We start from the raw sequence: 23,109 nt of genomic DNA on the forward strand, positions 1-23,109 counted from the left end.
GGGGAATAGGACACTGATCACAGCCTCGTGGGGAGAGAGACGCACGAATAAAGGTGACAGGATGCTGCTGCTGCTGGGACAGGTATGAACTGTTGGGGTCAGAACTCGGTACTTAGCGGTCAAGGACGTCATTAATAAAAGTCCTCAAGGCAAAACTGCCACTCGCCCCTGGGCTTTGGCCTCGGAGGCAAAGCCTTCTCGAGACTGCCGCCTGGGCTGGGAACCGCACCCTATAGTCACAGGCGGCCGGACCCAGCCCCCCATCCCCAGGCACGCTCTTCAGGGGAACTTCCCTAGCAAGGGAGCTGAAGGCTCGAGGTCCCGGAAACCGTGGCGCGCTCTGGACTTCCCGATCCCGCGTCTGCCCGCGTCACCCCTCTCGCCCCCACCCCGAGGGCCACCCGGCTTGGCGTGGACTCAGCCGGGGTCCCGCCCGCCGCCGGCTGGCTGGGGCCGCAGCCGCCTTGCGCTTCCGCCCGGCCCCTCCCACCGCCTGTTTCGCCCCTCCTCTCTCCGGGTCGCGCGTCCTCCGGCGCAGGTTCAATCCCCGCCGGGACCTGGAGCGCCGCGGCCCGTTTGCGCCCTTGCTCCCCGCGCCCTGGCAGCGAGACCCGGCCCCGGGTGTCTGCGCGCCGCCGGAACCTCTCCGGGGCGGCCGCGGCGGGCTGACTGGGCGTGCTCGGGAGCTGGGAGGCCGGGCGCCGCGGGAGCCGAGCGCATGCCTTCGCGGGGCGGGACGCCCGCCGTCCAGGGGCGCCACGCGCAGGCGGCCGCTGTCGCCGACGCCCTGGCCAGCCTGGGCAGGACGCGGGCCAGAATGGCCTCCCTCACGGCATACGGTAACGGCGGGCGGTCGTGGGCTCTCGGGGCTCCTGGGGCGGGCAGACCCGGGAGCCGTCTGATCACCCTGGGAAACTTCGGGGCTCGGCTCCCGGGAGGGTCTGGAAGGGAGGGAGCCCGGCTGCAGCGCGCGCTGGCCTGCGGCTGGGGGACCGATGCCCTGTGCAATTGGAGGATGCCCGGAACCTGGGAAGGGGGGGTTTGTAGAAAGAGTCGGTGGAGTAAAATCGCCTAAAATTTAGGTGTTTTCGAGCTTCGGCACTCCAGTAAAATTCCGTTCGCTTCAGACCACCGAGGGGAAGGTATACGTGTGTTGAGTCCTTTCCTAGCGGTGTGAGGCTTGGAGTTAGAACTGCGTTCAGTCCTTGCTTATCTTGTCCCTGACTGACCTTGGGCAAGTTATTTAAACTTTTCTGTTCTTGCATATCTCCATCTGTAAATCAGAGATGAGAACATCTCTCTGACAGATGCTATGGGGTTAAATTATATGCACCAAAATATGTTTTTAATACAAAAATAATCAGCTTGGAAATAAAAGTTGCATGGAAATAGAAGACATTCCTTTCCCCCTTTTTTGTTAAAGAAATATATTTTTAAATCATTATTTTTAAGGCATTGTACAGTTCTGAAGGAAAATGAAATCACAGTGTGAAGGTTTCATACTCAGCTAGAAATCCCAGACACTTGGGAAGCCAACAAGCCTTTTTTTATCAACATTTCTGCTTGCGTGGAAAAAAGCAATTCTCTTTAGTCCTTTATCAGAGATGCTGCCGAGACTGGGTTATAGGAGGCGGAAACTCAAGTAAGACCTCCCTCCCTTACCCTGGCTTGCAAGCAGTTGCTGTGATAACATCTAGTTTTGGCGTTTTAAACGCGGAGGTACTGAGCAATTGTTGGGGAATGTTCTGCGGGGACATCTCTGAGCCAGGGCTTGGTGGGAGGGAAATTGCTGCCCTTTGGCATGGAGGCTTCATTCTCCAGACCAGTGATGTCCCCTGCTCATTTTCCCAAGGTTAAAGGGGTCAGTCTCTATTTCTTGGGATTTAAACTGTGTAAAATGATCACTCAGGTGGCTCTGAGGGTTTGCAGTTGATGCTTGGGAACCTAACAAATTGTGAGCAGATTACAAATTGCATACTAGTGGCCTATTTTTTTTTTTTTTTTTTAACTCGGGGCATTTTCTGCTGGGATTTGGGTTGTTGTCCCTGCTGCACATTTAATACATAACGTTGTCATTCGTGGGTTACCATTTGGGGCTAATTCAACATCCTGACGGTTTTTTAGTCATATTCATTGGCAGAAACCTATTTTTACACCTTTTTCTATCAGGGGGATCTAACTTCTGGTTTTTACATGATGTTAGGTTTCACATGCCGTCCTGTGGATACCGTCAGTAAGAGGTTTACATACTAATCAGTTCCATAAATTTCTAGAGGCTTTAAAAGCTTAATTGGGCACCCAGGTGGAGAAAATGAAGTCAGAAGAAGTGAATTGTTTTGGAAAAGCAAGTATATTCCAGTAATTAAAGGAAAAAAGGTGGCAGATCATTTTTTTTGGCAACTAAGAATTAACATGGGTTTCTCTTTAGAACCTTAAAGGGAACTGAGACAGATTTAAGTAAATATCTCAATTAGAATTTGTGCTATTTTAAATATATTTTGACACACTCTTCTCCCTCCCCCATCCCTAAAGTGGTGAATACACTTGGCCGCTAAATGCACATTAGTTTCTTGGTCTGTAGCGATGTGACCCAAGACACGACAAGGTAAATGAGTCCATCAGGGTTTTCAACCTGGTGAAAACAAAACCAAGCACATTCAATATATTCCTCATCCACTGGATGCTGAGATTATTTTCTGTTGAGAGTTTGGTCCAGCTCTGGAACCTTCATCTCTCTGAAAATCTAACTGCTTTAAAAAAAAGTCCCGTTTCAATTCTGTTGGATTTGGGTTTAGATATCATGATGGGGGATGATTTAGGTTTCTTGCCTGGGATTTAGAGGGTTCAATTTTTATATTCATTTGACTGATTTAATGAATGCCTCAGTCCTGTCTTTAGCACAGGGGCTGCCAAGAGAATGAACAGTTACAGTGTAGACCGTGTGTTTGAGGTTCCTAAGAAGAGAGAGAAATTTGGCTTATGTATGCATTTCATTAGCAGCAGCCTCCGGTTAAACCTCATTAGCTTCCCATCCAAATATGCATTTTTTGATCCTATGTTGGAACTTGTTTTTTCTGTATTTTGGCATGAACTTTTACTTTCAGGCAACCATCTAGACATGTATCCTCTGGAAATGTGGAATGAGATTAGGATAATCGATAACTGTGATATGTCCTCTAATAAATATATGTTCAATGGATGATGCACTTTTAAAAAATTCTGGATTTTAAATGTCTCAGCCTTTCATACTCACTATTCATCTTTCTTTCCTTGTCCTTTACATGGTTTAGGTTCTTAAACGCTTTTAGCTCATTATGTAACCACGTGCATGAGACCAAGGAGGGTGACAAGAGAGAAGGGACCGGGACTTGATTCATTCTTGGCCGTGCAAAAGAAGGCACAGGGGGCTGTGTCCCAGGCTGCACCAGGAAGGGACTTGTGGTTGGACCTGCCGGCCTGGCATCGAGCTGTCAGCGTGGGGTCTGAGGAGCTTATGGGGCACAGTGGGGGCTCCTTCAGATAAGGAAGTCCTCTCTGAGGAAATATTTGAGGGAAGGGCTAAATGAAGGAAAGGAACAAGCCATGTCATTATGAGGGGAAAGCGCATTCCTGGCAAAGGGAACAGTAAGTACAAAGGCCCTGGGACAGGAATGAGCTTGCCACGTTCAAGGCTAGCTGGAAGGTCAGTGTGGCGAGAGCAGAGAGAGCAAGTGGAAGACGAAGGAGATGCAGTCAGAGCCAGTTTTGTTGTTGTAACTATTGTCCCCTCATTTCCCTCCTGCCTCTTAAAAGGCTTCTTCTTTGAGGACTCCTGCATCTGTTTATGTTGGTGTTTGCCTGGGTTCTGTCCTTGGCTTTATAATCTCACTCTCAAACATTTGGATGACACTGATTAGACATCTACTAAATGAGAGACAATGGCCCTGAGGGCAAAGTCAGTCCCTAAGCAGGAGGCCTGTAAACTGGGGTGACAAAGTTGTAAGCAGAAGTGTGGGCTATGCTGGGACACAAACAGTAACAACAGCACTTTATGCGGATTAGCTCATTTAAATCTCACAACCATCTTTTTTTTTTAAATTTATTTTATTTATTTTTGGCTGCATTGGGTCTTCCTTGCTGTGCGTGGCTTTCTCTAGTTGTGGCGAGTGGGGGCTACTCTTTGTTGTGGTGCGCGGGCTTCTCATTGCGGTGGCTTCTCTTGTTGCAGAGCACGGGCTCTAGGCACGTGGGCTTCAGTAGTTGTGGCACACGGTCTCAGTAGTTGTGGCTTGCGGGCTCTAGAGCACAGGCTCAGTAGTTGTGGCACACGGGCTTAGTTGCTCCACGGCACGTAGGATCTTCCTGGGCCAGGGCCCGAGCCCGTGTCCCCTGCACTGGCAGGCAGATTCTCAACCACTGCGCCACCAGGGAAGCCCCTCGCAACCATCTTTAAGAAACTAGTCCAATGTTAGCCCTGTATTCACTTGAAGAGCTTGAGGCCCAGACAGGTTGAAGAATTTACTTAGTCTCACCTAATGAGTGGGGCGCCTGAAGGCAGGCTGCAGAGTTTGGCTGAAGAGCCTGGGGCTAGGGGCAGTTAGGAAGAGGAGAAAATGTGCTCGTTCATGCAGACGTTCACTTCACCACGTACGGGCAGCTGTGTGGGTAATCCCAGGGAGAAGGCATGGCTTGAGCAAAGGCTAAAGGGCAGTGGATGACCAGAAGTTCAGGACTTCTGACTGGAAGGGGGTATAGGAGGGGGGTGTAATGAGAGCCAAGCCTAACCATGCAACACAGAATGGAGCGAAGCTAAGAGATGAGAGCCTAGGACATAGCTTCCTCACCTGTCATTTTGTCTTTATTCAGGTGAGTCCCGAATAAACAGAAATCACCAACTCAGAACTTCTTTCTTGTATGTGCTGTGCGTGTCTACCCAGCTGTCTGCTAGACGTCTTTACCTGTATACTCCTCTGACATTGCAAACTCATTGTGTCCAAAACGGAATTCCTCTCCCATACCTGTGTCCTATAGAATCACTCCAGCTACTGAGCTCCAGCTACTGGACCATGGAGTACCAGAATAAATGAGATCTCACTCTTTCTCTCAGGATAGCGCAGTCAGCTGGAGGAAATAGGCTCCTAAAGAGATTTATAATGCAGTGCTGCGGGAGAGGGGATGGGGGGAGCGAGGGATAGGTCAGGAAGAGTTACCTGGAGGAGGCGATGTGAAAAGGCCAACTGGGAGAAGAAAGACATTCCAGGGAGGGGCAACAGCACGAACAAAGATGAAGGGGATAGATGGCAGGGGGCATAAGGCAGCTTCCAGCAGCATGGTGTTGGTGGAGCATGACATCCGAGACAGGAGACATTGGCCGGGCCAGCATGCTCTATGCAGTCACCTAGACTAGAATGCTGGGAGTCGTCTTTGAGTCCTCCCTTACCAGAATATACTAACAATGACCTTGGGCAAACCAATTCACCTCCTGTGCCTCAATTTTCTTATGTGTAAAATGGGGTCACTCTGAGGTTTAAATGCAACAGTACTTGTAAGAGCATATGAGAGACACATAGTGAGTACTCGGTAAGCATAGCTATTACTGTCAACTGCCTCTCCCAGCCCGTATACTCTCAACTACCAAGTCCCATTGGTTCTTCTTCCTTAAAGTCTTTCTACTCTGGTTTCTCCTCTCCCTGCCCCCTCCTCTTATGCTGGTGGAGGCCACCGTCACTGCCAATTTTGACTGCGGCAGCAGCCTCCCAGCTGTGTCTCTGCCTCTTTCCCCGCCTCTCTGATCCCAGTTGCAGATCTGATCCTGTTATTCCTCTGCTTAAAACTCTCCAAGGGCTCCCCTCTGCTTACAGGTCAAAGTCTAACCTCCCTAGGTTGGCAAACAAGGCCCTTCAGAAGCTGACCATCCTTCTTTCCTGCTGCCCTCGGCCCCAGCATCCTACCTTTTAGGGAGGGAGGTGGCTGGGGGTGGCTGATTGCACCTGGTTTTCTCAGGTGTCTGAACCTTGGCCCATGCTCTGAAACACAGCCCCTTCCTCCTTTATGAGACTCCCCCTCTCCTTTGACCTCCCCATCCTACTGGGCTCCTCTCTTGGAACCTTTCAGGGTACTCCTCTCCCCAACAGCTTTCCATTTTGTACTGTAATGAGGACTCCTCTCTGTGGGTTGTAAAATCCCAAAGACCAAGGACTACATCTTTATATTCCTTGTGCTTAGCCCAGCACCTGGCATATCCTGGGTGAGCAGTCCTGGGCTGTCTGATCGACTGAAGGACTGAATGGACTCTCGCAAGGGGTAGTACACCTATGCTAACGGGCTGGAAGTCATGCTTTAGCTGCAAAATAGATCCAAGGAGCTGTTTGAGGACTTCTCTTGTTTTTGCCCTCTACCACCTGGCATGCTTGTCATTATGCAATTCAGACACTCATGGTCAATATTGATTTAGGATCCTTTTTGATTAAGAAGCTGCAGCAAAGTCTACACAGATTAGTTTTTGACCTTCAGCCCTTCACACTTTAAAAGTTTCTTTCTGGGGCAAAATTAAAATTTTATTTTGAGCCTGTGAAGGAGCACTTTAATCTTTTCCTTTAAAACATGATGTTCTTTGTAATAGGCGTGTGGATTTTTCTATTAGAACTTAGTCCTAGGCAAACAGTCCGTAGCTACCAAGGAAGTTTCTAGAACAAGGAAGTTTCTAGAACAATCAACATATGTTTTGCGAGTGCTTACTATGTGTCAGGTACTGTTGTGGGTTCTGGAAGTAAAAACAAAATTAAAAACTGTTCTCATGAATCTTACATTGTAACAAAGAGGCATGGATTTTACCTTCCGGAAAAAATGAAAAAGAATGTGGGATTTTCAACACTGAATCAAATAGGTACAAGGAGGAAAGAAAGGAAAGGAAAGGCTTTTCTCTAATTAGGGTTCCTGCAAGGTCTTTTGGCCACTGTGCCTGCAAGGGTGGAATCAAAGGAAAGCTGAGATAATGAGTATCAGGCCCGGTGTTTAAAATGCAGGAATGGTGACTATAGTATTTGAAAGCTTACTAGAGTCTTTGGCAAACATTTATTGTGCTTTTTATGCATTAGGCAGAGCTAGGCACTGTGGACAGAAGGTGAATAAGGGATGGTCCTGCCCTCCAGGGGTTTGGGTCTAGCTCAGGTCCAGTGGGAGACGCAGAGGAGGGAACAACTCCTAGTATTATCACAGCTGGTCCCTGCCCTGCTTGTCTCCTAATGCTGCTGCAGAGTTACATGAAAGAGCAAAGGTGAAAATGTTATGAAAACCTAGAAAGTCCTAGAGCAATGTAGTACACAGCACTGTGGTGTGTTTATTGTCATTACTGTAGGGAAAGCTCTGTGGAGTGACGCACACTCTCTACACTTTGATTAATTCATCAACACCTTAGGGGAGACCTTCCAAGGCACCAGTTCCTACCTGGTGCCAGCCTGCATCTACTGTGTGTGCTAGGCACTCAGTGTTTTTTAAATGAATGAATTTCAGTCACAATGTAAAGGAGGAATTTGAGGCCCAGGGAGCTTAGGTGATGAGATACAGGCTACACAGCTAGGAGGAAAGGGTTGGACTTGAATATTAACTTTTCTGTAAGCCTATAAAATACACAGCAGACACAGAATAAATCACACCAATATTTCTGAGGGACATACATATGCGCACACACACACACACACACCCACACACACACACATACATCCCACACTATTTTGTTTTCTTACCAGTGGATTCTCTAGAGCCTTTTATAAACAATTTTAAGTGATTTACAAAAAGACAAAAAAAACCCCCAACCAGATGCGGTAAACAGTTGTAGCTCACTCTGCACAATAAATATGTATTTGGTAAAGTAAATGGTATTCCCAGTACACTTGTGTAGCGTAGTAATTAAAGGAATCATACGGTGAATTTTTTGGTAAAGTCAATAGTTATGCATCATTTGTCTGTTTGGTAATTCTTGAGTTTCATCTGTCCATATGTATAAGCAGACTTCTAATATGTTTTTAAGGGTTTAATGAAAACATTTTCTTTTCCTTTTTAAATTTGTCCTTCCTTTCTTGCCAGTGAGATGTTTTCCCAGGCTTTGTGGATTGTGGATTCCAGGGGAGGATTTTACCAGGACCTGGAGTAGCATTGCCACCACCTGGGAGTCTATTAGAAATGCAGTTGTCAGTTATATATCAATAAAATGGAAAAAATGCAGAATTCCAGGCCCACCCCAGAGATAGTAAATCAAGCTCTTCACTTTAACAAGATACCCAAGTTTTTGCAGTCTCAAATTTTCCGTATTTTTCCAAACATTTCTTGCTCAACCAATCAGTTATTGTGTTAAAATCTCCCCCTCTGATGATGGATTTGTCAGTTTCTCCTTGTAGCTCTATTAATTTTTGCTTCATATATTTTGAGGTTATTTTATCTCAAATAACTCAGATGTAACATTTTTTAATATCTTCCTGAAGAATCAGACCTGAACCTTTTATCATTATTTATTGACTGTCTTTATCCTTAATAATTGCTTTTTGTCTTAAAGCCTTTTTCATCTAAAACTAACATAGCTACTCTAGCTTTATTTTGATTAATGCTTGCTATATCTTTTTATATCTTTTACTTTCAACATTTCTGTGTCCTTATGTTTTAAGTGTTTCTCTTATAAATAGCATTTAGTTGATTTTCTTCTTGCTTTCTAAATCCATCTCACAATCTCTTAAATAACAAATTTAGACCATTTACATGTATTGTTACTACTAGTGAAATTGAACTTAATTCTACCATTTTACTTCAGATTTTCTCTTTGTCTTGTTTTTTTCCTATGCTTTCTCATTTATTTCTCTTATCTAAGTAGAATTTTTTTGTTAAATTTCTTCTCCTGTTCTTCCCCACCATCTGTCTCCCACCCCCTTCAGCACAGCAAACTGGTTTGGAAATATAGTTTATTTCTGTTATTTTAATAATTACCCTTCTACTTATGGTTAAATCTTACCTAACAAATTCTACACATATTCATTACATTTTGTTTCACTAACTCTAAATTTAATATGTTAACCTCTCCCCTGAATAATACTTTGATTTTGAGCACCCAGCTCATGGCTTTGTATACTATGATTATTTTGCATTTTAGTTATATTTCTTTTAAAAAATTTCCCAAATTAGATATTATAATTATCATTTTATAGTGACAGTTTTTGTTTAGTTTTGCCTACGTATCTACCAGAATTCTGCATTCGGTGGGAAAATGAAAATAGGCATGGTACCTGCTTTTTTTGCTGTGGTTAAGATGAAAGATAGGTTGAATGTTGAGATGGGCCTGATTATTTGGTTATAAGACCATACTGTTTATAAGTATACCCAAAATAATTTGAGACAAAGAAAATTGGGTTAATTTTGTCACATGTTTCTGTTTAAGTGGGCCTCTGAAAACAGAATCCCCGAGATGATGTCTATCTCATTCCCTCATCAAATAAATGACTGTCAAAGATGTAGCACCAGATACAACAGGAATCCACCTAACACAGCTTATGATGTTAATCTGTCCTCCTCTGTCTTTGCCATTGTTCTCAAATATTGGTCTAGTGTAAGACAAACCTAGGTTTTAATTCCAGCTTTGTGACATCCCTGAAGTGTGACTCTGGGCAAGTTCCCTGATTTTGTGAGCCTCTAGTTCCTCATCTGGATAGTGGGATAATCACACCTACCTTAAAAGAGTTGTTTTGGAGCACAAATGAAATAATGATGTAAATGAAGTAATGAATATTTAGCATAGTGCCTGGCAAGGAGTAAGTACTCAGTGACTATTGTTGTATGAATCCACCACCATCTCATTTTTTTAGACATTTTTTGCAGAATTTGCATTCCTAATTTGTCCTACTGTGATTTCTGCCCCCTTTGCTTCTTTAAAAAAGCTATTGTCCATACAGACAGGTGGGCAAGACAAATTTATAATTTAACAAATAGTTATAAAATGAATACTGTGTTACCACCACCTAGGTCAAGGATAGAACATTCCCAGCACCATAGAACCTACCCCCACTCCCTGTACTTCTTCACAATTTCAAACCGCTTTCTTCCTCACCAGATGTAATCACCATGCTGACTTTTGTGCTAATTATTTTGTTACTTTTCTTTACTGTTTTACCATTTATATATGCATCTATAAACAATACAATTTAGTTTTGTTGTTGAAATTTTCATAAATATAATCATATACCATTTGGGTGTTGCTTCTTTCATTAAACATTATGTTTATGAGATCCATTGATAGTATTTTGTGTAGCTTTGCTTCATTCTTTTCCTTTGCTATATGGTATTCTATTTTATGGGTACCTTTGTTCTTTTTAAGTATAAAATAAAAATAATAGCTAACACTAATTGGACACTTTCTATGTACTACTTTATAAAGTAAGTGCCTTTATTATTTGCATTGTACATACAAGGAAACAGAGCCCCGTAGAGATAAAGTATTGTGCCCAAGGGTTGGAACCAGGTATCTAATCTGGATACTGACTCCAGAACCCACAAAGTTTATTAACCTCATTCATAGTCTCAAGTTCTTCCACTAGGTACCTGATTTTGTTTTTTTAACTACAGTTGGTTCCTCAAGGATTAAATGGATAGTCAAGCCCTCCCACAAAAATCTAACATTTTTGTTTTAATTGTTATATAGGAAAACACCTTCCTTTACAGAGTCACTTTGTACCAAAACTGCCACAGGTTTTTGTACTTCTGCTCTTTGAGTCTTTTCAAAATATTGCCACCCAAAATATACCCTAGTTTTACCATTCAGATTCAAGTCAAATTTCAGTAGTTTTTCCTGTTCAAATGTACGCACAGCCTCTTCCCAAGCATTCATTCCTAACTCAAGCATTCTGCTTCTTTATTGATTACTGATTTCTCAATGTGCTTTTCTTCTTCATTCCTTTTCTCTCCATTCAGAAGCATTTCTGTGGCTATTGAATCTCTCCCTTCACCCTCCTCCCCCCTTTGATGCCATTGACATTGTCCCTGGGAGGTCTCCTCCCTTCCAAAATCTTTTAAGGACAGATCATTAGTGAAGGGTTAAAAAAAAAATTAGGAATGACAAGTTTAGAGTAGTTTGATATGTTTTAGGTCTGGGTTTTGTTGATTCAGCTGATTCCACAGATATATATGGAATGACTTGCTAACATTTTGTGAAGCTGACTTATTTTTATTAGCCATGCCTCATCCTCTTCCACCTCCCAACCCCTAGCCCAGAAAAGGTGAGATAAGCATTATTGTCACCATTTTCAGATGGAAAGACCAATACTAAAGGAAGTCAACAGCTTGACCGAGTTCAATGAGTTCATGTGCAGCAAAGCTGGGACTTCAAACCCTAGGTGTGCTGACTCTAAGCCCTGTGCTCCTTCTTTTTGATCACGGCAACCTCTACTGAAGTTATAACTAATAGGAAGGGGAAGTGGTCCTTTGTTATCCTTTCTTTAATTTCATGCATTCCTTTGTTCTTTCAACCAACGAACATATATTGAGGATTCACCTTATGCCAGGCAAAACACTAAGCTCTGGAGATAACAAACTGAAAAACGTGTGGACCTGCCCTTGACAAGCACATGGTTTGGGATACCCATAAAACGAGTGCAATCTCACATGCACAGTGCTGTTGGAGGTGTGTCTACTGTTCCCGGAAGCCCCCTAGAGAGGGGGGATGGTCTGGGAATATTTCTTAGAGGAGAAGTTGGCCACGTGCACTTGCTCGAATTAATTTTCCCCACAATAAAAATAGTCTTAAAATATTTTGTTACCTCCCTGTTTGTGGACCTACAGTGGCCTTGATGTGGCCTCTGAAGGGCTCCCACTACTTCCCCGCCCTCTGGCTCACTACCTGCGTTTGTCAATACTTTCTAGCTGCTTTCAAACCACAAGCATATCCGGACACCCCGGCGGATGACTCCCATTTCCTGCCCTCTCTGTCCAGGTACCTGCTGTTCTTTCCTCCTAGAATGTTCATCTGCAAAGCCATCTTCTCTAAAAATCCGCATTGCTCTCTCAATAAAATATGACTCAGTACGTTTCTAGAAACCCTTTCTCTTTGACTACGTTTGACATTCTTGATTATTTCTTTCCCTCGGATTTCTAATTTTCATCATTATAGATCAGAGTTTCAAAGTTTTCCTGGTATCCCATAACATGTAATATTCAAATATTTCCTTCAGGTCAGTTTCGCAGCCATTCTTATAGTAACTCTGTGTAAACTGTAGCGTTTTATATTAAACAATATGTATTTATTTTGATATTTTAAATCACGTATGCCCTGCCTTCTTCATAAACAATTTGAAGCAGTTCTGATCTCAATTTGAGCTCTGTTCTGCCACATGCTGTCGTGTGACCTCGGGCAAGGTGCTCGGCTGCCTGGAGCCTCAGCTTTTCCACCAGAGACGTGGGGTGACGCGTGCCCTATTTCATGCCGTGCATGAGACGATGTGGCTGAAAATGCTAGGGTGCCGTGTGAATGGGAGGTTTTGGTGTCTTTGCCCCTCTGTTGGGAACATGGTCTGCTCACGGTAGTGAGGACTGCAGTTCAGCTGGCTGCTGAACAGAAAAGCCTTGCAGGGAATTGCCCCCACTTCTCTGTCTCCACGGCTGCTCCTCCCATGGTTTGGCCACCACCATCTCTCATCAGGATGACTGCAGTGGCCTCATAAAGGAGTCTTTCTGCCTCTCCTTTCATCCTCCTCCTGACTGTTCTCCTTGCTGCCTCAAAGTGATCTTTCTGAAATGAAAATGGGATCCTGCTCTCTTGGCAACATCCAAACTTGTTCACGTGGTTTATAAGACCCCTCGTAGTCCAGCGGCTGTGCACCTCTCTTGTACTGTGTTCAGCTGCTAACTCGTGAAGCAGAGGCTTCCGAGTCTCCAGACAAGATGATAGCACTCTGCCTGGATCCTTCCCCTCAATTCACCCCCCTTTTGCCTAGTTCACTTCCCCCAGGAAGCCTTACCTGATACCCTCTAGTCTGGGTCAGGTGTTTTCTCACCTTCCCCTGTAACCCTCCCCCAGCACCCACCCCCCATTATAATAAAGTGACACCAAACTGAAATTGCCTGTGTGACAGTCTGGGTTGTTTGTTGAAATGTTTCAATGCACTTAGCATTCCCTAAATGTCAATGAATGAACCAATGAATAAGTATGAGATACTCAGACACAGACAGCTGGTTTATTTACCAGCAGTCATATACTTTGTGGTCATGGTGTTTACCAGGATGTAATTAACCTTCTCCTCTTTTGTTTTCTTAAACAGACAAAGATATAAGCAGTGGGAGTTATAACCTTTCCTCCGCAACGACGGGCAGCTACTACAGTTGTGTCAGCCAGATCACCATAGGTGAGCAACTGTGCCAGTTTTTAATGAAACCTATTGTTGCCTATAAAGGTTGGGGGTGCAGGGCTATGGAAGGAGTGAGTAGAAAGGGTAAGCGCATCAAATTTATTTTCAGAGTCAGGGTAAATACTTGTGGACTCACCTTGTTGGGGTGCCCTCTTGTGGATCCTTATTGCTTTTGCATAGAGATGGATGGAGGAAATGTGATCCAGAGAGATTAAAAAAACAAAACAAAACACAGGTTTCCCAATTTTTCTTCATTTGCTTTCTCTTTCATTTGTGTATCACCTATATTATTATGTACTTAATATTAAAACTGACTCTTTAAGATTTATTTTCATTTATTTTAAAAGAATTTATATCACAACTGCAAATAGAAAATGTACATTTCCCATAAGTATAAGTTAATGCATACATGCATAAAATAACAAATCAGTGTTCCTGAATGCTAGCTATGCTTTGGGGGAGTCTGTGTATGCCAGCTGTCCTGTCCCCTGACTTCACAGAAATAAAATTCCATGTCATAGCCGATGGCCTTCTCAGAAACTTGAAGTCTGCAGTTTGGGGTGTGTGGTTCTCTATCCCTTCCCCCCTGGATGAGGAACCCCCCTATGGAGACGGTAGGATCCTGGCAGAATATACTGTGTTCACCTAGCACTCTCCCAGCCGCCTTCCTGCTCACCTTTAAACATGTTTTGTTTTGGTCGAAAAGGGAAGAGTGACCATGATTATTTTTCTGTCTGCCGAATCTTTCCTCTCCTTTTCGCTTCCTTTCAAACTTTTCTTGATTTAAGAATCTTGGCTATGACTTAGAAACCAAAGAATAATGGTGATACTTGCAGCTAACATTTATTTTGCACTTATCATTTGTCAGCTGCTCTTGGCCCTCGACATACATCATTTTACTTAATTGGGACTCTATGAGGAAGGTACTGTCATTTCCCCATCTTACAGATGAGGAAACTTGCTGTTTGCCTCACAGCCAGAAATGGATGTGCCTAGGATGCCAATCCAGGAATGACACAAGCTCATGCTTTGAAACACAGTGTCATGGTTTCTCAGACTCCAGCAATGTGAACCCCTGTAAAAAGAAGTAATAATTATGAGCCTCTAAAATGGATTTAAATTATTTTTATTATAAGGATACCTAAGTATGTTCCAACATAAAATGTAACTAACTATAGACACCTTATTTTCCAAATAGCCGTAAAAATCAAATCAAATTTGTAAATGAAATTTAAAACACTGAGAAGAGAAACAACCACAAATTCACCACATTAATTTAAGGTGATGGGCTTTGTTATTCTGCTGAAATGCAGTCACTGCTTGTAATGCAACGCGGTCCTGGCTGCAGCAGTGAAGGTTCTTTGCACTGAGCTCAGTATTTACAGTATTTATGGTAACTCTGCTGTGCCACCACCTCTCTCTGTTCAACCCACTCTGAAATCTCTGTTAATGCTCCCTCAGGTGAGATTATTGGATCTTTGTTTGTTTGCACCTTTGTTTGCACCTTGACATTCCCCTCTCTCTCCTCTTCTCATTAAGTGTATCAACTGGGGGCAACTTGATGGAAACACAAAAGCAAACTCAGGCACTAAAATTAAGTGGCAAAATTTGGTCCATGGTATGCACATATTCATTTTTAAATGATTAAATTGACTTTTAAATGAAAAATGAAAACAACTTAAAAATCCCTGTGGAGAGTTCATGGACCCTGGTTTGAAAACACTAAATAACCTAAAATGACATTCCTAAAGACATTAGTTAAGTAGTGGGAGGTCGTTTAGAGTTCAGAGAAGGAGGGTGACAGGATGAATGCATGCATGAAAGGTTATTTGGGTGGTGAACAGGATGGATTTCATGTGCAAGAATCTGGTGTTATGACAGAGTAAGTGGCTCTGACTGTGGTCTTGACATGAGACAGTAATGAACGTGGGAAGTGGGATAGAGAGGCAGGTCTGGAGGGAGAGGCATGGAAGAGTCAGGAGGACTAGTCATTGCCTGGATGTGCCTCAGATAGTGTGCCCTGAGACTTTGAGTCAGGTTGACAGGGAGTCTGAGCTGTTCATTGAAATACAGAGGTCAGGAAGAGGACTGCATGGCTCTAGGGTCCCAGTGTGTTGGGTTTGAGGTCCCAGTGAGACCCCCCACCTCAGAATGACCCACAGGAAGTTGGAAATGTGGAGAGAATGGGCAGGAGATGAAGATATTGGCATTCTCTTCACAGAGAGTTCAGTTGAATCTCTGGAAGAGGATGAAATTATAAGAGTGGGCATCAGCATATTGAGTGTGTAGAGGGTCAAAGACCAATCTTTGGGGGAAGCACAATTAGGATAGAAATAACGGCAGTGGTAGGAAAACCTAGCAAGTACATTTCTTGAAATGCCCAGAGAATTTCTAGAAGGGGAGACTGAGGAGGGTTAAAGTTAAAAGGCTGCCCTGGTGACATCCCATGTCAGTGGATGGTGGGAGGGGAGCCAGCTTACAAGGCTCTGAATAAGGAGTGATGAGCTGTGAGTAGAGACCTCTATTAAGACACTTGTCAGTGAAAGTGGAGGGGTAAACAGTGAGGACCATATGGGAGCTTTCTGTGCCAGGTGCTGTTCTAGTTGTTTTTCCTGTATTTACTCATTTAAGATGAGTAAATGCCACCAGAAAACTACTAGAGCTAATCAATGAATTTGGTAAAGTAGCAGGATACAAAATTAATGCACAGAAATCTCTTGCGTTCCTATACACTGATGATGAAAAATCTGAAAGAGGAATTAAGGAAGCACTCCCATTTACCACTGCAACAAAAAGAATAAAATACCTAGGAATAAAACTACCTAAGGAGACAAAGTATGCAGAAAACTCTAAGACACTGATGAAAGAAATTAAAGATGATACAAACAGATGGAGAGATATACCATGTTCTTGGACTGGAAGAATGAACATTGTGAAAATGACTCTACTACCCAAAGCAATCTACAGATTCAATGCAATCCCTATCAAACTACCAATGGCATTTTTCACAGAACTAGAACAAAAAATTTCACAATTTGTATGGAAACACAAAAGACCCCGAATAGCCAAAGCAATCTTGAGAAAGAAAAACGGAGCTGGAGGAAGGAGGCTTCCGGACTTCGGAGTATACTACAAAGCTACAGTAATCAAGACAGTATGGTACTGGCACAAAAACAGAAATATAGATCAATGGGACAGGATAGAAAGCCCAGAGACAAACCCACGCACATATGGTCAACTCTATGACAAAGGAGGCAAGAATATACAATGGAGAAAAGACAGCCTCTTCAATAAGTGGTGCTGGGAAAACTGGACAGCTACATGTAAAAGAATGAAATTAGAACACTTCCTAACACCATACACAAAAATAAACTCAAAATGGATTAAAGACCTAAATGAAAGGTGAGACACTATAGAACTCTTAGAGGAAAACATAGGCAGAACACTCTATGACATAAATCACAGCAAGATCCTTTTTGACCCATCTCCTAGAGAAATGGAAATAAAAACAAAAATAAACAAAAGGGACTTAATGAAATTTAAAAGCTTTTCCACAGCTAAGGAAAACATAAACAAGACAAAAAGACAACCCTCTGAATGGGAGAAAATATTTGCCAGTGAAGCAGCTGACAAAGGATTAACCTCAAAAATTTACAAGCAGCTCATGCAGCTCAACATCAAAAAGCAAACAACCCAATCCAAAAATGAGCAGAAGACCTAAATAGACATTTCTCCAAAGAAGATGTATAGATTGCCAACAAACACATGAAAGAATGCTCAACATCACTAATCATTAGAAAAATGCAAATCAAAACTACAATGAGGTATCACCTTACACCAGTCAAAATGGCCATCATCAAAAAATCTAGAAACAATAAATGCTGGAGAGGGTGTGGAGAAAAGGGAACCCTCTTGCACTGTTGGTGGGGATGTAAATTGATACAGCCACTATGGAGAAGAGTATGGAGGTTCCTTAAAAAACTAAAACTAGAACTACCATATGACCCAGGAATCCCACTACTGGGCATATACCCTGAGAAAACCGTAATTCAAAAAGAGTCATGTACCACAATGCTCACTGCAGCACTATTTACGATAGCCAGGACATGGAAGCAACCTAAGTGTCCATCGACAGAGGAATGGATAAAGAAGATGTGGCACATATATACAATGGAATATTAGTCATAAAAATAAACGAAATTGAGTTATTTATAGTGAGGTGGATGGACCTAGAGTCTGTCATACAAAGTGAAGTAAGTTAGAAAGAGAAAAACAAATTCTGTATGGAAATCTAAAAAAAAAAAAAAAAAGTGGTTCTGAAGAACCTAGGGGCAGGATAGGAATAAAGACGCAGTTGTAGAGAATGGACTTGAGGACACGGGGAGGGGGAAGGGTAAGCTGAGACGAAGTGAGAGAGTAGCATGGACATATATACAATGTAAAATAGATAGCTAGTGGGAAGCAGCCGCATAGCACACAGAGATCAGCTCAGTGCTTTGTGACCACGTAGAGGGGTGGAATAGGGAGGGTGGGAGAGAGGGAGACGCAAGAGGGAGGAGATATGGGGATGTATATATATGTATAGCTGATTCACTTTTTTATAAAGCAGAAACTAACACACCATTGTAAAGCAATTATACTCCAATAAAGATGTTAAAAAACAAACAAACAAGAAACCAGGAAAAGGCAGACAACAAATTTCCCCCTGGAGACTTCAGAGAGAGCACGGCCCTGCTGAAATCTTGATTTCAGACTTCCAGCCTCCAAAACCGTGAGAGGAGAAATTTCTGGTTTTTTTTTAAGCCACCCAGTTTGTGATCCTTTGTTACAGCAGCCCTAGGAAACTCATATAACAGGTTCTTACTGACCTATGAAGTCACCTCTGAAGGGGCAGTGGGTATGTCACACCATTTTCTCAGAAGGTGATGGGACAGCTGATAGGCCCTTGAATGTTGCTTCTGTTTCAACAAACTCAAACTGGCTGAAACCATAAGGAAGGTTATTATTTCATGTAATAGGAAGGCCTGTTGGGAGGACAGGTTGAGTAGGCTGCTGATGATGTTGTGAAAGACCTCCTCCCCTTTGCCTTCCTGGGAAAATCTATCTTTTTGATGGCAGCCCCAAGGCTGCCGTGGTTCCAGGAATTTCACTCAGGCACAACGGTGATCAGAGAGAAAGGAGCTTTGGTGCCTCCCTCAGGTGTTCACTTGAGGAGCTGAAACTTTCCCCTGAAGCACCTCAGAGACTTCTGTCTCATTGCATGGGATTTGGTCACATGACCACCCTTCAGCAAATCACTGACAAGGGAGGTAAGATGGTGTTCTTTACACCCATCATGGCCCATGTGGAGGTCAGGGAGCGTGAGGTCTGTCTGCCCTGAGTCACAAGCTGCGTGGGAGTGGGATGAATTCCCAAACAAAATGTGACTCTGTTGGGAGGAAGGGGTGTGGGTGGAGGATGGATTCCGCACAGTCATCAGGCAGTGTCCACAGCCCACAGTCTGTCCAGTACAAAGCACTTAAAAAATATTTATAGTAAAAGCAGCAAATAATTAACAACTTTATACTCAAAGTACTGGAGGGAGGACATCTCTGAGTCATCTAGCAATTCTTTTTTAAAAGCTCTTTTTGTTTTCTTTCATCTCCTGTACTTCCGTCCTTCTCTTACAGGATAGTCATCTCACACAGAAGTGTCTCATTTGTGAGGGAATTCCATTTAAGAGAACAGCACACTTCTGGACTTCCTGTTAATGTAGTTCCTTATAGGAACCTATGTCCTGACCGAAGAATTGCCAAAAGAATTGTCAAAAAATCCAATCAACAGAAAAAGTGACACCTTCTGAAATTTTTCTACCTATCCATGAGACCCTTGGAAAACTCCTTATTTTCTTCTTTTTTTTTTTTTTTTTTTTTTTTTTTCTGGCCGCACGGCATGGCATGTGGGATCTTAGTTCCCCGACCAGGGATGGAACCCGCGCCTTCCCCGACCAGGGACCGAACCCGCGCCCCCTGCATTGGAAGCGTGGAGTCTCAACCACTGGACCACCAGGGAAGTCCTGAAAACTCCTTATTTTCTGATAGTAAACTCCTATTTTTTCATGTATGAAAGATTTAAGAACTTTAAAGTTGATTAACATCATTTTTTTTCTCAAGACAGCCTATAATTTTGAGTGTTCCTTACGTGTCTCTGTTTAGGATTTGGGGGCTAGTGGGTGATAGTGTTGGCATGCAACTCAGAGAAAGCTGAGACCCCTGCTTCTACCCCACCCCCGACCTGGGGACAGGATGGTGGGTGAGGGAGAGTGAGGAGGCTGCCGATGTGACATTCCTGTTACTTGCCTCTTGGGCACCCGGACACTAGCTGTTCCCTTAGATGGTTGGATAACCACCCACCCCAAATACTTTGACCTCATTGTTGGTTTTAAATTTAGGCTGGTCCATTTCTAGTCCATCAAAATTATGCAGATCTTATCATAGCTCATTTGTATCAGTGACATGAATTAATAGATCTGCTAATGAACTCCATTTCTGGATTAAAGGATGTGGTCATTTCCTAAAGTAAAAAAAAAAAAGGGGTGGCTTCTTAGCACTGTGAACAATATTTTTTCAAAATTAAGTATATGTTATAAATTAGCTATCATTTTATGAAAGAAATGGTAAAACCTGAAATTGTGGAGAGTCCAGAGTTCCTTGGAACTTTTAACGCTTTCACGGTGTGTGATATATATTATACACCCTTCTCTGTATAATGACTCCCAAGGAGCTTGGGAATATGGAAAGAGAAGAGGCATTTAAGCAAGTTTCCGAATGAAACAACAAGGCGAGGGAAAACACGGTCCTCTAATTATCTTCTTGTAAAAGGATTCTCTGGTGTGAGTAGGAGGTAATACGTTTTCACATTTTTAATAAAAACATAATGGAGCATCAACTCAAATCGTGCCTCCTAGAATTTCATTTCTATGCCCCAGTACACTCTTAGGAGCTACGGGAGATCCAAGAGTATTGATCACAAAATAAACACACTAGCATCAGAGGTTTAGTCCAACAAACAGGATCGGGGGGCAGCCTTGGCGTCAGTAGCTTCAGTTCAGCCTCCACTGCAGCTGTGGCTCCATCGCAGTTCTGAACATTAATTTGTGTTCTCTGTGATTATCTTCAGAGGCTCCGTAGCCCTTACCGGAGAAAGAATCACTCACCTCACTGTATTCCACTTACCTTTTAGGAAGGTGACTGACCAAGAAGAGTACAAGCAGTCCAGTCAGCATGTTCTCAAGGGTGTCAGCATTTCCCTTTCCTTGTGCATTCTGGTCCATTGAGATCCCTCTATAAAAAATTGTTCAGAAAGGAATAAATAACCTACGAGCGATTTGAGGGGGAAACAGACCCCGATTCCATCTCCTAGAATCCTTCTTGTTGCCTGTGTTCTCAGTGCGAGGCAGGGGACCAGAGCACCCATGTTGTCTTTGATGAGCCTGGGCTCGAATCTGTTATTTCTTTTTGTTTTTTTTTGCGGTACGCGGGCCACTCACTGCCGTGGCCTCTCCCACGGCAGAGCACAGGCTCTGGATGCACAGGCTCAGCGGCCATGGCTCATGGGCCCAGCCGCTCTGCGGCATGTGGGATCTTCCTGAACCGGGGCACGAACCCGTGTCCCCTGCATCGGCAGGCGGACCCTCAACCACTGCGCCACCAGGGAAGCCCCTTGAATCTGTTATTTCTGTGTAGTTATTGACCTTGCAGGAGTAATAATGTCCCTTAGCCTTGGTTTCCTCATCTGTCAAATGGGAATATTAGTACCTTCCTGACAGGGTTATTGTGAGGTTAAATGAGGTGGTCCTGATAGATCCCTTAGCACATTGCCAATAAGCATTAGACATATTGTAACTTTTAGTGGCTTTATCATTTTATGACGATGAAGTAGATTGTTCATTGCTGGGCAGCAGGCGTGGTTTCAATGTGCATGAGTTCCAGATTTACAGCTCTGGTCCTATGTCTCCTAATCCTCATTTCGTTGTTTTTTTCAGTCTACTGCCAGACATTTCCGCATAGATATTTCCACTAAAGCTCCACCTCCTCGTGTCTAAAAAAACACACTCAACTTTCTTCAGCCCTTGCCAGGCCAGTCCTTCTGATGGCCCCAGTGAGGATGAGGAAATGCACCATTCTGTTTGCCATAAGTCTTCTCTGACATCTTGCCAGCAAAAAACAAAGCTACCTGGTGGCCCCAAACTCCTTTCTTTCCACGTCATTGTTGTGTATCTCTCTGGACCTCTTTTCCTTTCTTGCTGCCAACATTTAAAGTTGGTCCCTTAATAACGTTTGCCTGGCCTCTACTTCACAGCCTCTTGTGTCACCTCCTTGCCGCTGGTCTAGGAAGAATTCGGTGAGCAGTGGGTATCTATTGAATGCCAGGGGCAAGAGCTGAATAGAGAAATTCTGGGAGGGAGTTTTAAAGATGACTAAGACACCCTCTGACCTTGAGGGATACTCAGCTCATGAGAGAGACACATAGAGAGAAGGAACACTTGGCTGTGAAGTGTGGGCAGGGACTGTCTGACACATCTCCATGTTCAAGTGGTTTCCCGCGTGGTGTGGGAGGGCTGCCCCCGACAACATCGGCCAGTCTGCAGGATCCATGCGTGCCTCCTCCCTTGTTGTCCCTTTTGGGCTTTCTTGGTACCTCAACACCCCGTCCCCAATTTGGACTTTCTCCCCGCACACCTCCAGCCCCTGCACACCAACACCTTTTACTGGGCCTCCCTTTACTGTGGTTAAGACAGCTTGGGGGAGTCAGAGGAATCTCCCCAGGAGGGGTCACCACCAGAGGAAGGAGGCCCAGATTCTGCCTTTTGCTGCCGTCCATTTGATTATGCCAGTCTCCACTTCACAAACTTTTAGGGATATTGCTTTACCTAGCAAGTAAAATCTAATTTTCTTACCTTGGCATTTAAGACCCTCAGCTGTCTTGTATCAACCTACCTTTCCATTCTTGTTTTTTTCTGACTACCCTTACATTATATGTCTGAATTCTGTACCTCGGTTGCAAATACAAAGGCCTGCAGAGATCAGGCATGTAAGACAAATAAGTGAAGCAGGCTGAGAGTAAGGTATTAGGGAATGGTGGGGACTGCGGCAGACAGGAATTCCTTTACTCCGCTTTAAAAGAGTGGCTCTGTGGTTGCTTCAGCTGACAGTTGCCACATGGGAATGGGTCCAGTGTTGCTTGATCTTTAGGAGAAGATCAAGAGATTTTTAAAGAGAGGACAGAAAGCTGGATTTTTGTTGAGAATGCTCTAGACTTTTATTGTTGTCAATTTTAATTTGAACTTCAAATTAAAAAAAATGTGGGCTAACAAAACACATCTACAGGACAGATCTGTCCCTCTGATTGTTTTAGGTGGCAACCCTTGCCTAGAAGGCCAAGTTCATGCCATCTTTTCCACGACCTAGTTCCTCCACCTAGAAAGGACTTTGTCCCCTGAAATCCTGGGGAATGTTTTTGTCCCACTTTAAACTACTTCTTTCATCTTGCTTTGTACTGTCGTTAGTTGGAAAAAGGGAAAGAACATAGATTTTGGAGCCAGACAGATCTGGGCTTAAATTCTGCCTCTGGCACTTAACGGCTGCTTGACCTAGGGCAAGTTGAGGTCCAATTTCCTGTAAAACGGAAAGAGTAATTGTATCCTTGTACAGTTGCAGTAAGGATTACAATCACTTATGCAAAGTACCTAGAACATAATAGACTTTCAGTT

The 23,109-nt window shown here is 43.6% G+C and overlaps 1 protein-coding gene across 1 annotated transcript in view; it reads left to right on the forward strand.

Annotated features, from left to right (window-relative positions):
- Positions 1-573: 573 nt before the first annotated feature.
- Positions 574-23,109, forward strand: part of ANO4 (anoctamin 4) — a 451,959-nt gene continuing 429,423 nt past the window's right edge. The window contains exons 1-2 of the mRNA XM_027107320.1: positions 574-839; positions 13,272-13,355. Coding sequence (XP_026963121.1) covers positions 719-839; positions 13,272-13,355 — 205 coding nt within the window. The 5' untranslated portion in view covers positions 574-718. The remainder of the gene's footprint in view (positions 840-13,271; positions 13,356-23,109) is intronic.

Source organism: Aethalodelphis obliquidens, unplaced genomic scaffold, assembly GCF_003676395.1.
Source record: "Aethalodelphis obliquidens isolate GAN/ISIS:26980383/991018 unplaced genomic scaffold, ASM367639v1 scaffold8, whole genome shotgun sequence".
In the NCBI taxonomy this organism is placed as follows: Eukaryota; Metazoa; Chordata; class Mammalia; order Artiodactyla; family Delphinidae; genus Aethalodelphis; species Aethalodelphis obliquidens.